This window comes from Metarhizium brunneum, chromosome 5, assembly GCF_013426205.1.
Source record: "Metarhizium brunneum chromosome 5, complete sequence".
NCBI classification, from domain to species: Eukaryota; Fungi; Ascomycota; class Sordariomycetes; order Hypocreales; family Clavicipitaceae; genus Metarhizium; species Metarhizium brunneum.
The window spans coordinates 529,901-545,190 of record NC_089426.1 but is presented as its reverse complement, the minus strand read 5'-3'; the positions used below and the strand labels follow the sequence as shown (position 1 = coordinate 545,190).

Sequence of the window (15,290 nt, the reverse complement as noted above, 5' to 3'; positions counted from 1 at the left end):
AACATGAAGAAAAGAGCGGTCTACAATGCTAACAGCATGTATGCGGACGCTTTCAGCAACTTGCCATGCCGGAAATCCGCTTCATGCCCGCTCATGTTGCATGAAGCTTGCAATTGCACATACGCGCTGGGACGGCTTGCCATTATGACTGCATGTGGGATAATTGTGATGCTGCTTGCACATGTGAGCACGAAAATTATTGACCTGGACCAGACATGACGTTTTTCGGCCCCCGGCCCCCCCAACGCCCGGGGAGCCGACGCGGGCCAATCAGATGGGCGAGATCCCCTTTCAGCGACCCACTGGTATGGAACATGGCGAACCAGACCCTGCACCCAAAAAAAAGTAATGATTTCGTGCTCAAGGAGATAAGGGGTTTCCATGCGATTGGAATTCGCAACAAAGGGCCCTAGTGTGGCTGGCTGAACAAAAGTTGTGACACTATGCAACATGCGACCAATCACTAGGAGTATATCGAGCGGACTCGGTATTTTGATATCACCTGCATGCGCATGGCGACCTACCTTCGCCCATGCAAACATATTACGGAATACTCGACAGGTTCGATTTGTGCAACGTTGGTGCAGCATGATGGCACAATTCATCACACCGATCTGCTACCGAGGAATTGCAGCACTCGGCTCAATTCGTGGCATGAATGTAGCCGTATATATCCGCTACAACGAGAACGGGCCAAAGTGATGAGACAGCAAGTGTGCAGTGGTGCCTTGTCAATCTGGCGCAACTTTTGAGGCTTATTCCCGTCTACCATGCCCGGGAAATAAACCGTATTGGCCAAGTCGACCAGTCATCACAGTTGTGTGCTGTGTGGCCAGAACATCCAGTGGCCCAATGCCACCGGAATACACTTCACCACATGCAGTATAAATGCCGGCACCAAACACTTGCATAAGCACCAAAATATCATACAACGTCTACTGGTTGTCGACCCAGCGTCGGCGTTTTGTCCTTGGTCCATTTCCCACCCATTCTCACAACATCACGAGAACCCCGAGTTGCCATCCACCATGTATTACGAAAGCATGGTCGAGACGTGGTTGAAAGACCACAAACTGAAAACCCCAGAGATGCAGAACGAGCCAGCATTTTACCGCAATTTAGAGCAACGGCTGGATACCCTACGCGCTGAGCACAAGCTCCTGACTGCCAAGCCACGTTGGGATACGCCCATGGTGGACTTTGCGTCCAACGATATTCTGTCTCTCAGCCGAACGGGGCGAATCCGGGAAGCCTTCTTGCAAGAAATATCCAGACACGAGAACTGGAACCTAAGTGCCGGCGGATCTCGGCTCCAGAACGGAAACTACAACTACATCCTCGAGGTGGAGAGGGAAATGGCCGAATTCTTCGGCTCTGAAACGGCCTTTTTTGGAAATTCCGGGTTTTTATGCAACGCCGGCATCACTGGCTGTGTGGCCCTACCTGGTGACTGCTACGTCTTTGACGAGCTCGTTCATGCCAGTGCACACGAAGGGATGAAGCTCGGTCGGGCGTCGCACAAAGTCTCCTTCCGGCACAACGACGTCAACTCTCTCCGCGAGACGCTGACCAACCTGAGAGAAACACATGCCGAGTTCAAGCTAGGAACGCAGTCCATCCTCATTCTGATTGAATCCATCTACAGCATGAACGGGGACGTGTGCCCTCTAGAAGAGTTTGTCCATGTGGCCAAGCAAGTCTTCCCACTGGGCAATGCCCAATTCATCATTGACGAGGCGCACTCCGTCGGCGTACTGGGCCCCCATGGCAGAGGCCTAGTCTCCATGCTGGGACTGGAGAAGGAGATTGCGATTCGGGTCCACGTTTGCAGCAAGGCCATGGCATCTACCGGCGGTGAGTTTCTTATTCCTAGTGTTTTTTGAGAAAGACCAAAAAAAACGTACATTCCTAAACGACGACGCAGGCGTAATCTTGTGCAATAAAACTGTGCGTTCGTTGATGATGAACCAAATGCGTTTCGCAGTCTACAGCGGCGCACCGTCGTTTCCCATGGTCGCATCGGCTCGAGCTGGCTTGCAGTTGTTTCGAAGTGGCGGGACACACGAGGTTTGTGGACTCTTCTCAAACTTGCGCTGTTGTAGGTGAACGGCTGCATTAACACGCATCACGTGCATGTAGGAGCAGGAGCGGATTCAAAAGACAATCTCGTACTTCTTCAAACGGCTTACGAGCAAACCGGATTGGCAGCAGGCCGTGGCGGCGGGCTTGCTGTCTTGCCCTGTTGCTGAAGGGTGGGAGCAGCGCCAGTTCCATGCGCATATTATACCGATTAGAACTCGGCCGCGCCACGAGCAGTACTTGTTCTTCCATAATATGCTTGCCAATATCATGGCTTACAACTTTGCCTATCCTGTCGTGCCAAAGGGGGAGAGCCGTATTCGCATTGTGGTCCATGCGCACAACACCGAGGACGACGTCGATAAACTGGTCGCCTCCATCTGTCAATGGGCGCACGAGATGTTGGATCTGGAGAAATGCGGTTCGAATAATACTCTTCCGAGTGCGGCGAGCAAGGTGTTTGCATCACAAGCCGCAGTCAAGGCGTAGCGAGCGTTTCTACCTGCTGTTGTTGATGACACGGTATTTCGGAAGAAGAGTCTTGGTGGTTGTTATAAGATCAGGGACAGGTGCATTTCCTCTTAAAAAAAAGTCATGTCGCCTTTTTGGGAAGTCTATTTCGCACTTGTCTAATGTCCTTATTGTAGATACTGGCGGCCCTTGAGAGTCCTGGTGGATGTCCACTGAGCTCAAAAGACTTGGGCATTATATCTACGTCCAGATATGACTGATACTGAAATGAAGCTCCATGCATCTTTGCGTAGAGTGATTTAGCCATGTCTGCTCAACAAATACACTAATACATGGTCTGCCATACAAGCGATTCAGGTTGTCAGTGTATTTGTGTACAGTCTTGTTTTCAAAGAACGACAACATGACATGAAAATGATGGAGATTCTATTACTGTAAAAATGGAAAAGTTCTCTACACAACCCTCTGCACCGCACAAGATCAGTATGTCGACGGTATGACACAGCCGCGCCCACCGTCTGTCAGCAGTACATTCCCGTCAATGTAGCTCCCGGCTCGGCTTGCGAGAAACAAGACAGCACCAGCAATATCCTCCTCATTTCCCATTCTCCCCAACGGTATGTTTGCCGCATGTGACGAGCTACCACCGTTCATAAAGGGCAAATTCTGCGTCATCTCACTAGGAAAGAAACCAGGCGCAATCGTATTAATTCGAATCTTATACGGCGCCAATAAAGTGGCAAGTTGCTTGGCCAAATGACCAGCCGCTGCTTTACTAGGCCCATATGCAAAGCTAAGTGTTGGTTTTCTGGCGAAGCCTCCTAGTGATGTCGTTATGATGATTTGCGCCGTTTGTGGCACGACGCGGCGCTTATTCCCCTCATCCAGAAGATCAAGAAAAGCAACGGCAGTGTAAAAGACACCGGTAACATTGACATGAAATGACTCTGTGAATTCTTCCATGCTATGCTGCCAAAGACCCTCTTGAATGGCCTTTATACTAATGGAACCGATGGATGGGATGAGTGCCGAGGCGTCGGCGGTGGCAACTCCGCTGTTAGCAAAGACAACATCACAATATCCGGCGTCTTTGCGCACAAAAGACGCGGCGGCCTGTAGGGAGTCTTTTAACGTCACATCGCAGATAATCGGCGTGATAACGCTTGGGTTGACTGAAGTCTTTTTCGTCGTTTCTAAAGCCTCGGCTCGTCGTCCGAGGACGTACACTGCCTTGGCACCATTGGCCGCCAGAGTGTGAGCAATGACTCTGCCGATTCCTGAGCCGGCACCTGTAATAACGGCGATGAGGTTCTTGACGTCGAATAGGGCGTTGGCTTGGTACTGGGGAGACATGTTGAATCAAGAAACACGAAGTCAGGACAGAATATAGTCCATCTAGGCGCAAGCGTGGATGTAGAAGTAGCGGGTTGCGGGTTTCAACTCGTCAGGCAGCGACGCATTATGTGTATATTTGACCTTGTAGACGGGCTCCTCTGGCCGCCAAGGGATACAGAGCAGGTTAGCATTTTGCTGCCAGCCATTAACCTGAGTCATACGGCAATCTGGCTGTCTCTTGGCGTCGGCTGGAAGAAGATGATGCAGTGGAGGTGTGGCCATAGCATGATGCCAGATACGTCGAACTGTATGCATGCAGGCACTACTGTCACATTTGGCGCCGTCTTTCCAATCCGTCTGCAAGGCGTGCATAGCACAAAGCGCTATGCGCCCCATGGTGGCATGCTTGTCTCTTCAACACCGGCCCGTTCCAGTTGGGATCCTGTTCAAGTTGGTGACGTGGCCTGTTGGGCCGTTGGGGCGCTGTGTTGTGTAATGTCCGATGTCTCAGAAAAGAGCTCTTTTGGCTAAGAATTGAAGCATTTTTGGGGGACTATAATAAAGGCAATTGATATGGGTGCTACGTCTTACGGGTGCTACACTTTATTATTATTATTTTTTTTTGCAGCTTCCTATCAGTCCACAAGCTGTTGCCTGTGACCCCAGCCACAACTTACTAGGCGGCGAGGCCAGTAGTCGGGTAGTAGTGTTGACATGTCAATAGTGACATTGAAGTCTGGTTCATTACGCCCGGAGGGTTCTCCCTATATGACCGCTCGACAACCAGACTCTTTGGCTCATCCGCTACTGTTAGTGGAGTGTTAGGTTGGTGAGAGCTTGCGTGGTGTATAAAACTACGTAGTCATCATGTCACAGCTTGAGGTACTGCATGAGTATGGGCGAGTAGTAAGTGTCCAGGCGAGAATCTATTTTCTTCCCATTTACGCCAGGGTACTGATCTGCCCTCCTCTTCCTCTCGATATGGGCACATCGGTCCATGTAGCATCAAATATTAGAGATTTACAACGCGTATCGTTCATAGCAGAGTCGTTCTGGTATTTACCTTGCTTAGTTGCGTGCTGGAAAATCTGCGGACGAATTCCAGGGGAAATCAGACTCACGGACCATCTCGGCTCCAAGTGACTGGCCGCAACAGCTATGGAAAAGCCACGCCAAGAGAATGGGGTTGAACAAGTATGGAAGAGCCTTGGTTTATTTCTTGCATGTCAGAAAGCAGTTCTCTTCTGTATCAGAATAACACGCAACTGGTCCTATCCCAGACTACAAGCGTGCTTAAATTAGTCATGTCTCTCACAGTGAGTCGGCAACAAGTTCATCCGACATCGGATGCTGTTCCTGCTAACCAACACCATAAGGTAGCTGGTTGTTTGTTGGCTTTTGTCACGGTGACTTGCTTCAGTTTCAACAAAGCATCATTCAACTTTCTTTTCCTTCTTCCATCACTTTTCATCGACACCGTAGCCACGGAGCCGCCATTCACGGATCGTTTCACTGCTTCACGCCATGGAGAGAAAGCCGTCGTCACCATTAGCGCCGACGTTCATGGTGTCTGCGCCTGGCAAGGTCATAGTATTTGGCGAACACGCCGCCGTGTTTGGCAAGCCCGCCATCGCAGCAGCCATCTCCCTTCGATCCTATCTTCTCGTCACGACCCTTTCCAAGTCCCAGCGCATCGTCAGGTTAAACTTCAGAGACATTGGCTTAGATCATACTTGGAAAATAGACACCCTGCCATGGGATATGTTCCATCGACCGGACAAGAAAAAGTTTTATTTCTCCCTTATCGACTCCCTCGACCCCGAGCTGCTCGACGCTATGATACCACATGCAGAAGAGGTCTCCAAGCATCTCCCGGAAAAGCAGCGAAAGATTCACGTTCGATCTGCGACTGCCTTCCTCTACCTCTTTCTTTCGTTGGGGTCATTGCATAGCCCCGGGTCTATCTACACTCTGCGATCCACCATTCCTATCGGTGCCGGTCTACGGAGTAGTGCCAGCATTTGCGTCTGTTTAAGCACGGCGCTGCTTCTTCAGATACGGACGCTTGCTGGACCTCATCCCGACCAGCCGGCTGAGGAAGCCCAAATACAGATTGAGCGCATCAGTCGTTGGGCTTTTGTGGGCGAGCTGTGTATACACGGAGATCCTAGTGGAGTGGACAATGCAGTGTCTGCTGGTGGCAAGGCCGTTATTTACCAAAGAAAACGCTCCGGACCGCCATCTGTCCTTCCTCTCAACAAGTTCCCCGAGCTGCCGCTTCTTCTTGTTAACACTCAGCAACCCCGTTCCACAGCGACACAGGTGGAAAAAGTAAGAGAACTAAAAGCAAACCACCGTCACGTGACGGGACTGATTTTGGATGCAATTGGCCAACTGACAAGCTCTGCTCTGGCCGATTTGGAAACCAATGGCATGTCGGATACGGACCGTTTGGGAACAATGATTCGTATGAATCACGGATTGCTGGTTTCGCTGGGAGTTTCTCACCCACGCCTGGAGCGTATCCGCGAGCTTGTGGATCATGCAGACGTAGGCTGGACGAAACTGACTGGCGCCGGAGGTGGCGGATGTGCTATTACGCTTTTTCGACCAGATGCCAAGTTGGAAACAAAGAGGGGGTTGGAGAGGAAATTTCATGCCGAAGGCTTTCAGACATACGAGACCATTCTTGGTGCTGATGGAGTCGCCTTACTTTGGCCTGCTCTTTTCCGAAGAGGCAGCGAAGGGGAGGGAGATGAAGAGATCAACCAGGAACTATTTGAGAAGGCTGTGGGGGTAGAGGGAATTGAGGATCTGGTTGGAGTAGGAAAGTCTGAAGACGGGGAAGGATGGAAATTCTGGACCCGAACCGTTGAAGATCAATGCGACCAGTCTCTTGACCACGGCCCCAGTCAAGGGAATGATGATGAAGCGACTTAATGGCCTTTTATCGAACATGTTCAGCAAAGCATCCTGCCGTTGCAATCTTTTTCAATATTTGATACACAGCTTGCAAATCTCTGCTGGCCTGGAAATAAATGGCACGATGCACATGGAATTGGGACTCGCAGGTTCACCTTTGCATTTGTATGAAGTCTGGGGAAAACCTATAGTAAATAGGGAAAAACCCATGACAAGCTTCGACCAAATCCGTGAAATCACCTCTGAAATGAGATTTTAGCTTTCCTTTGTATTACAATTAGATGACTGTTCAAATTCTCGGAAGTCTTGACTGCTACTTACACATCCACACCCTCCGACCTGTTTTTTCGTCCGTCTCTGTTAACCTTGTGTCCTCAAAATGCGAAGAGTTATTCGAACTCACTCCCCCACAGCTAGCACAGCATGTACACGGCTACATATTTTGTCGATATTAGTTGCACGAATAGCAACCCTGGGGAAGAGGGACTCGGCAAGGCCAAACATGGTGCAGTGCACCAATCTTTGTTTGTGAGGGAGATCGAGAATAGCTTACAGATTGTCCACATCTCTAATTTGTTGTTTCTATTAGCTCTACATGAAATCCTATCTCATGAATATAATTATTACTTACATCGCAGACATTTTTTCCAAGTTCTTCTTTTGGTGCAGATGCCATTGTCACGTAGTTGAGAAATGTATTGTTGAGAGATCTGCAAGTTGGGATTGTGCAAATTGCGAAGAACAAGTGTCGGGACGATCCATGGCGAGCTGGAACACAAGTCAAGCTGGTGGTTTACTTCCATTTATCTCATCTATCTGTCTGCTTCCCCAGGACTGACTGGCATTGGTTCTCATGAGGCTCCGGAGGTGTGTTTGTTGGTTGTCGTACGCAAAACTTGTTGGTTGTTTCTCTACCGTCGTGTCTGGTAAAATGATCATGCCATGGTCGCACATGAGTTCTCTTCATTGGATCAACTCATCATGATTTCATCTAATCAGGAAGATGTATTTTAACGGTTGCCTAGGGAGTGATGAACGTTGTGATATCATTGGCTGTCATTCGACGTCCTCAGGGTGATAGCTGCAAAAGACAACGGAGATTGAACAATCTGTTGTGAGGACTGGTAACTTGACAGTGATGAGGTTTATTGTGTGCATGTTTCCATCACTTCGCCACCGCACGTCCCAGCACCGTAGGCAGCGAAGCGGCAGCATGTTTTGGTGGTCGCACGAGTAAGAACAACATATCCAAGAGGCCTTGTTACTAACTTGGGCCAGAGGCTATGATGGCTGTTTCTTGGTAAGTGCAGAATGGGGGGCATGGCGCGCCGGTAGGATCAGACGGAAGTTTCCTATCGCCCCGGCCAACTCAAACTCATCAAACACTCCGTGCATCCTTGACGATGATAGGCTGGTAGAATTTCAAATTATATCCTGCTTTTGTGACCCTGGACCCACTGACGATCCGTGCCATAGTGGTCAGTCATGCGGGAAAAGCAACGTTCATACGGAGACAGTGTTGCTGTGTCGACACGACCAACGGGCCAAGACCGCATGAAACCGCCCAGTGGCGAACAGGGGAATGTAAGAAGCTGTTGTTTGGAAGCCTCTGTGTTCCCTATTTTAGTCACTGCAATGTGCCGCTAAATAATCGTGACTAATGTCGTGCTTAGCTCTCTCAGGACTGACTGTATTCGCCGTGAATGAACTGGATTTCATGATGTCGTCTTTAGTGTCGCGAACACAGAGAGTAAGGGCGAGGCTGAGGCTCAGATCTGGTTTCAACATTATTGCGCCATCGGTAGACTTGAGAGTGGCGTAGAGGTCATTCAAAAATACCGCAGCATTTGAATCTCCCTCCGAAGTGTTCTGGCATGCAAGGGCGAGACTGATGTTGTCCACCGTCATGCTTGTCAGGTCTCTTTCTGTGCCACAAAATTTCCAGCCGTTGACGCAAAAGATCCCGTATGGGCTGAGCTTCACCGTTGTAGTGCCTAGATGGATTGGCAGATAACTTTTGTATGTAGGAGCGGAGTCTCCTCCGGGTAGAAGTTGTAACAATCTGAGAGTCCCATTGCTAATCTTCTCCTTCACGCCGACCCGGATAGTGAGAAGATTGTCCTCGACACGGTATAGAAGAGGATTTGCGTCGTTGTCTGAGGTCACGAGGCCGCACGACGAAGCAAGCATCATCATGTCATTGGGGAAGAGGGTCGCGGCAACCTCGCTGCCCGATACATTGAAGGTCTGCACGCGACCCGGCCGACCGCAGATAGGCAGAGACAAACCACTGGTGATGCGCTCACAGCCCAGGCGATGAGGCCGACAGCGGCAATATCCAATGATGCCGCGGCCATGATCTTGTCAATCGCGGCTGAGCCGGACATCACAAGACGTCGACTGCAGGCGACCGCCCTGCTGAGTATAAACCAGAAAGATATCAGAGAGAATGCTACCAACCATGACGGATTGCGCGAACCTAGCTCGTCACGTACGATAGATAGGAGGCCAACCTGGATACAATCTCAGTACTCTCACGAGGCTGTTGATGAGGCTGAATGCTGATTGCCATCAAAGCCCCGGAAACTCTGAGAATGCAACAGCTTGAATGGCTTAGTACATCTTCCACCCTTCACGTAATTTTCATTCAAAGCGGCAAGGTATTAGTAGGAGAGCTTATAAGGACAAGTTATAATAAAAATGGTGGCTCAGGCGTAGTAAGCACTCATGACATTACTTCTACAGCCCGTCAGATAGTCCGAGGTCTTTGGGGGCCTCAATCGATATGAAAGGACATTTAGAGGCTATTGCCACGACCTAGGCAGACGACACTTGACATGGTTTGTATTGATTTGATAATGTACACTATGTGAGTTTTGTCGTGGTAAGTGAATACCGTCTTTAAATAGTACCATCAGCCTAGTTGTGCCTTATTTACGGCTGAGAGTGCCGGGCGTTTTCGCCTCGGCTACGCCGAAAAGGGTTGATCCGTCATGACCTCTGGAGGCCTCAAGGCCAGAGACGGCGGTAAGCCCTGCCCAGACGGGTCTGGTGTAGTGGACCTTTCCGCCTTTCCGGCTAAGCGGGAACATGAACTCCACATATGTTTCCCTTTTGGGATTGTAAAGGCGGGGGAGCCCCACTTGGGTCAAGGCTTCCAAGGCGCGCCATTCTATACAGCTCGGGTCCTTGCCGACTGCAAACAGCATGGTTACAGAGAAACTGTGCACTGGTTACTATTCCTCGATATGTAATTCGTCATGTCGGTCTTGAGGCGATAGACGGTAGTCTCCTAATTGCAGTCCTTGTATCTGTTCATGACTTCCCTGACCGTGTTGTACAGCGCTTAGCCATTGAACCCAATCAAGCCATTTTATTACCGTACGCGAAAGGGTAATAAGAACCCCATGTCCCAAAAGATGGCGATACTATTCACCGTCCATGGTAACCATGGGAAGCCCATAGGGAAATTGACTTGCATCAGTATTACATGTTCTACTAGGTCTAAAACGAAACAAATAGGGGATAGACAAATTTGTACATCGCTACCACGAACTTGGTCCTAGGGAACCGGGTATCGTAGTTCGCGGGCCATGAATTTCCTGGAGGGGTGCAAATGCATCAACGGGCTTCTGCAAAAGCAGGGAATTGACGTTCGGGGCAATGGTTGTTACACGGAAAAGGCCCAACAGATCGTGAAGCCCAACAAAGGGGCTTCACGCCGATATAGGACTTGTTGGTTACACGGCTAGAACACGTGCCCGGGCAAGGACCCTAGGCCTAGGCGTTCCTTTTATGTATATAAGGCGGTCACCCTTCTCTCCCTTTCTCGTAGCAACTCAGGACCTTTGACATCCTACGAGATTATTATTGAATTGAGCCCTTTATCGCTCCAAGTCTTCATAACTGAACCCTTGGCACAACGGTAAACACAAGGCGTGTGGATTAACGAGCGGAGTGGCGTAAAGAGGAGAATTGTATAAAAGCAAGCATTTGGGGCTTAGATAAACATGTACGAGATTAATTCTATATATAGTATATATATATATCTGTACATCTTATCGGTGACGCATATCTGGTATTTATTTTGTATATAAGCGTCGATTAAGATAGACCCGTAATATCTGTAGAGATAAGCATAACTACAAAGAAACGCCACCATTATCGTCATGTTTATCAAGGAATAAGCCTAGGGTGCGGCGGAGCCTAAGGCTGGGGACCTAACTGTAGCGCCACTAGATTCATCTGGATTAGACTAGCCGAAGACATCAGGAGGATTTCTAAATATGGCCAGGTTCTGCCAGAAACCCAAGCGCCACGGCCTGTGGCGGACTTGGTGGCAAACAAGGTCCCAGGGGTTAGGCGGCGTTAGGCTCAGGAATGGATGACATCAGTAGGGCTTAGAGTCTTGAGTTGATCAATTAAGTTCATGTGGCTTGCCTATACACTAGCCACACCAAGGTAAGTTGGTGCATATTCATTTACGAATAGCATTGTTATTATTGTGAAAATTATATAGGGCTGAAAAAGTATACGCTGCGCCACGTTATGGATACAAAAGGTCTAGAACTGGTAGTAAGCGTCTTCTACGCAAGAGCATAGAAACAGCAATTATAGTGGCAGTGTTGTGCTAGTTCTGCAACATATATAAAGGCAGGGTGCTTCCACCCTTCTAGAGACAACCTCATCTATTGATAGACATCAACACTTGCGATAATCTCGATACGAAACTACCAAAAACTCGGATATCTAGATATCTAAAACTCAAAGCAAAAATGAAGTTCCTCTCCGTTGGCATCATTTCTCTGGTCTCTATGGCCGCTGCATACCCCTACCATACCACCTCGGCAGTGTCCCCGACCAGCACTTGCCAGGAGAGTACCTCGACTAGCATTTACCAGGAGGATACCTCGACTAGCATTTACCAGGAGAGCACCTCGACTAGCATTTACCAGGGGAGCACCTCGACTAGCACCTACGGATGCACCGAGACTGCAAAGCCCTGTGGGAATAATTATTGCGTGAGTGACCCGCTTGACATTTCCTATCAATTCCCGAATTTGATAGGATAGGAGATGATGTTCCTAACAGTGTCGGTGTAATAGTGCGGAAGCGACTGCCGACCTAATTACCCACCGGAACATGAGGACGACAACTGCTGCCCTGACAAGGACTGCTGCCCTGACAAGGACTGCTGCCCTGACAAGGACTGCGATCATGAAAAGGACTGCTGCCATGAAAAGCACTGCTGCCATGAAAAGCACTGCTGCCATGAAAAGCACTGCTGCCATGAAAAGCACTGCCGCCACTAGAAGGACTGCCCGTAGGACAAGATATCGGAAGATCGTTGACGATACTACTTAGAGCAGCGAGTTGGTTGAAGTTGATCTGAAATCGCTTGTTTAAGACAATAGAAATCGTTGTTTTGCTACTTGCAGGCAGCAATAGTTTACCAAGTATTTAGACTTTTCGTATTATTTTACTCTTTTATATAGCAAATTTGAAGCCTCTCCTTTTTACCAGCTCTTCAACCATCATGTTTCGAGACAGTTAAAAGTCCAGGTGCCCTTTTTGCACGACCTAATTCATTTAGTATCACACTGTTACACGGGGGCTACTATCACGGGACTAAGGCACAAGGCACACCGACCTCTTGTATTTATAGAGCTTTGTATTCAACTAAGCCTTAAGGGAAACCAAGGACCTTTGATACCAAAGACCATGATAAGACGAATTGAGCTACCAACTCCCAGCCTTTTTCGAGCCCTTGTCGCTTTTAGGCACAAAGCTTCCAATGCACTGAACATGGTCGATTATAATAACCTCTAAAGACCTCGAGTTCTGTTCCCGGGAAATCCATATTTTGCGTTGCTCGCTTTTCAATTCTTGTCTCTTTGTGACCGTTTGCTTCTTCCTTTGGTATCTTATCCCTGCTCGTCCATTGAAGGATGACCTCTTTGTCGAGACCGCAAAGAGACGTAAATCACAATGTAAGCCTAGTGCTCACTGTTGAGACTAATTCATAATGGCCTGGATGTAAGAGTTTATTCTTATTGGCAAAGCTACAGGAAACGACTCGCAGGTCTGTCTCGAGTTAATGTCATCGACGTTTCACACCAAACAGGTAGTCCACCATCCCAAGAAAGCCCTACGTCTTGTAACTCTAGAGATTGCACTCTTTGATCCAAATCATTCGAATCTCATAGCAATGTGGTCGACTTCGGGGTCAGAGAATATAGCCACCCCACTGTACTCGGTGACGGTATACCTAGTTTTACAAACGCAGTTTCCACCATCGTCATCACTTATCGTCGACTGGTGAATTTTCGGCGGGTTCGTAGACTGGTAGAAGAGAATAACCTGCGCGTCCGTCGAGTTCGTCGACGACTTCCTGACGACCGCGGCGAGATTGCCTTTTGGCGTGGTTGTCAGAAGCTCAGTAGAGACAACCTCCTGTCCATCCGACCCTACAGCGAGACGCTTAATTTCATTTGCGCTAGAGGTGAAGAAAAGGAAGACGTCTTTTAAATTGGTGGATACGGCGTCGGTAGCAGCCAGCGGCGTGTGTGGAGAGGCTTTAGTTACGACACCGCCGACCTTTCGCGTTGCTATCATCAAGATCAATATATACAAACTTCATTTCAATTAGGCTCGTGTGGGTTTGTGGAACTACCTGCATCCTGTAGCCATGTCAGACCCAAGTTCGTCTGCTGGAAGAATACCACGGGCGGCTTGTTCGAATCCGACGTCCCGGTCGTGATGTCGATGCCCAACTCGGCGTGGACGGCGGCCAGGCCAGTACCGGTAAGGACTTTGCTGCCAAGATCTCGCCGATCCAGCACCCATCGATTCTCGTATCCGGTCACCTGACGGATGGCTCCGTTGCGATCCGTAGTCTGGTAGAAAACATGTATCTCATCGTCACAAACGCAGGACTTGACCGCGGCGATCTTGGAATAGTGGGCCGGAATGATGGATTGACCACGCAGAAATCCTCTGCACCAGGTGTCATTTTTGTAAACGGCATTGTTGAGAATGCCGTCTGTGTCGATATAGAAGATGTACTGTCGCGGAAGATGATGTTAGTCTGTCCAGATCCTATGTATGTTTTGACCTGCAGTTTTGCTTACTCTCTCTTCCGTATTCTTTCCAAACGTAGCTGAAATTGGAGTATAGAGCTTTATATCAGCGGCGCGCAAGTTGGTGATGGTGTAGGCTACCTGTGGCTGTCCGGGGGTCAAGGTAGCCTCGCATAGGTAGCCGCTTGAGGCCTGGAAATAGAGATAGATGACATCGCCATCTGCCAGTGCGGCTAGTGCAGTATCGTGGAGAATAGTAGTGGAAGCCATTATCGAGCGTGGTTTTGGTAATCAAGGGGCTGCAAAAAGAACGAAGTAGTAGACAAGCAGGTCGAAGACGAAGCAAGAGATAGACCTAATCCCAAGCTTGAGTAAAAGTCAAGTTTGTTGGTTTTCAAGTCTTATCCCTTTCTGATACGTATGGCGATGTGAATATCGTGCGAGATGGTGGGAAGATTTTATCTTATTTATACTGGTCGGGGCGTATCCATCACATACAGCCGGTCAGTGAGGAGTACCGTCCACTTCCTTTCTGCTGCAAAACGAAACCGTTTACTGCTGAAACAACAATATCCCTCTTTTGGTAAACTAAAAGTCCCCAACATACATCAACCGTTCACTTCGTTCATGCAGTATGCTTCTTGGAAATTCGTGTGTGATGGATGTGACAAACACAAGGGGCGAACCGGGCTCCACTTTGACCGCGACAATTGGTGAGAACGGCTTCACAAAAGATGATGGGCGTTATGTATGAGCTCTGATTTGGAGATGTACTGGTGCTATTCAGCCAATAAAAAGAAGCGACGTCGTAGGAAAGTGACCGGAAGAACATGCCGGTTAGTACTGGATGCACAGCATGCCCAAGCGTCCAAACCAGTCTTTCACTCAGAAATGAGGCGAGGTGGTGGATGGATTCGAGAGGGGGCTACCAACATTCTCCTTATGGATAGCCTAATTGATGAGTTATTTTACCAGTAAGCCCAGAGTTGCATTTTATTACCCACTTGACGACGTCTGGATGACGGTCGCATCCAAGGGACTCAGCTAAGATGGGCAAATCAAAATGTACTCTACCAAATTTATACAACTCTAATTCCAGGCAGAAGCTATCTGCTAATTGCAGGGCACAATAAATTATATAACTGTAATAACGTGTCAAATTATCTACGTACATACCCTAGCGGTCAAAGTATTCCATGTTTTTTCGTAAGCTTCGATGTAAGCCTGAAGTCATATATCCCCTGGTTGTGCGCAAAATTAGCCGAATTCGGATCAGTTGTGGATGGTTTGTGGCTGCCACAAGGACTTTCCACCGTTTCTGACCCCCAATGAGCAAATAGGTGAAGCTGAACCGAACCTTGTTGATTATGGTGTGAAGTCGTAAGATTTAGGGCAAGTTGGCCT

The 15,290-nt window shown here is 48.8% G+C and overlaps 6 protein-coding genes across 6 annotated transcripts; 2 read left to right on the top strand and 4 right to left on the bottom strand.

Annotated features, from left to right (window-relative positions):
* Nucleotides 1-1,028: 1,028 nt before the first annotated feature.
* On the top strand, nucleotides 1,029-2,568 carry bioF_1 (8-amino-7-oxononanoate synthase; the record flags this gene model as incomplete). Its single annotated transcript, XM_014687987.1, has 3 exons — nucleotides 1,029-1,854; nucleotides 1,925-2,067; nucleotides 2,140-2,568. The coding sequence occupies 3 exons, from the start codon at nucleotides 1,029-1,031 to the stop codon at nucleotides 2,566-2,568; spliced, it is 1,398 nt and encodes a 465-aa protein (XP_014543473.1).
* A 462-nt stretch (nucleotides 2,569-3,030) lies between these two features.
* Nucleotides 3,031-3,903, bottom strand: SAT3_3 (Short-chain dehydrogenase/reductase SAT3; the record flags this gene model as incomplete). Its single annotated transcript, XM_014687986.1, has 1 exon — nucleotides 3,031-3,903. One exon carries the CDS (start codon nucleotides 3,901-3,903, stop codon nucleotides 3,031-3,033), a length of 873 nt encoding a protein of 290 aa, XP_014543472.1.
* Nucleotides 3,904-3,945: 42 nt separating this feature from the next.
* G6M90_00g082420 (uncharacterized protein) lies at nucleotides 3,946-4,281 on the bottom strand (the record flags this gene model as incomplete). The annotated part of the gene is made up of 1 exon (XM_066131201.1): nucleotides 3,946-4,281. The coding sequence occupies one exon, from the start codon at nucleotides 4,279-4,281 to the stop codon at nucleotides 3,946-3,948; it is 336 nt and encodes a 111-aa protein (XP_065987333.1).
* Nucleotides 4,282-5,409: 1,128 nt separating this feature from the next.
* On the top strand, nucleotides 5,410-6,825 carry ERG12_2 (Mevalonate kinase; the record flags this gene model as incomplete). Its single annotated transcript, XM_014687985.1, has 1 exon — nucleotides 5,410-6,825. The coding sequence occupies one exon, from the start codon at nucleotides 5,410-5,412 to the stop codon at nucleotides 6,823-6,825; it is 1,416 nt and encodes a 471-aa protein (XP_014543471.1).
* Nucleotides 6,826-8,430: 1,605 nt separating this feature from the next.
* On the bottom strand, nucleotides 8,431-9,164 carry G6M90_00g082400 (uncharacterized protein; the record flags this gene model as incomplete). The annotated part of the gene is made up of 2 exons (XM_014687984.1): nucleotides 8,431-9,054; nucleotides 9,114-9,164. The coding sequence occupies 2 exons, from the start codon at nucleotides 9,162-9,164 to the stop codon at nucleotides 8,431-8,433; spliced, it is 675 nt and encodes a 224-aa protein (XP_014543470.1).
* Nucleotides 9,165-12,996: 3,832 nt separating this feature from the next.
* On the bottom strand, nucleotides 12,997-14,156 carry G6M90_00g082390 (uncharacterized protein; the record flags this gene model as incomplete). The annotated part of the gene is made up of 3 exons (XM_014687982.1): nucleotides 12,997-13,415; nucleotides 13,481-13,871; nucleotides 13,938-14,156. The coding sequence occupies 3 exons, from the start codon at nucleotides 14,154-14,156 to the stop codon at nucleotides 12,997-12,999; spliced, it is 1,029 nt and encodes a 342-aa protein (XP_014543468.1).
* Between the last annotated feature and the right edge of the window lie 1,134 nt (nucleotides 14,157-15,290).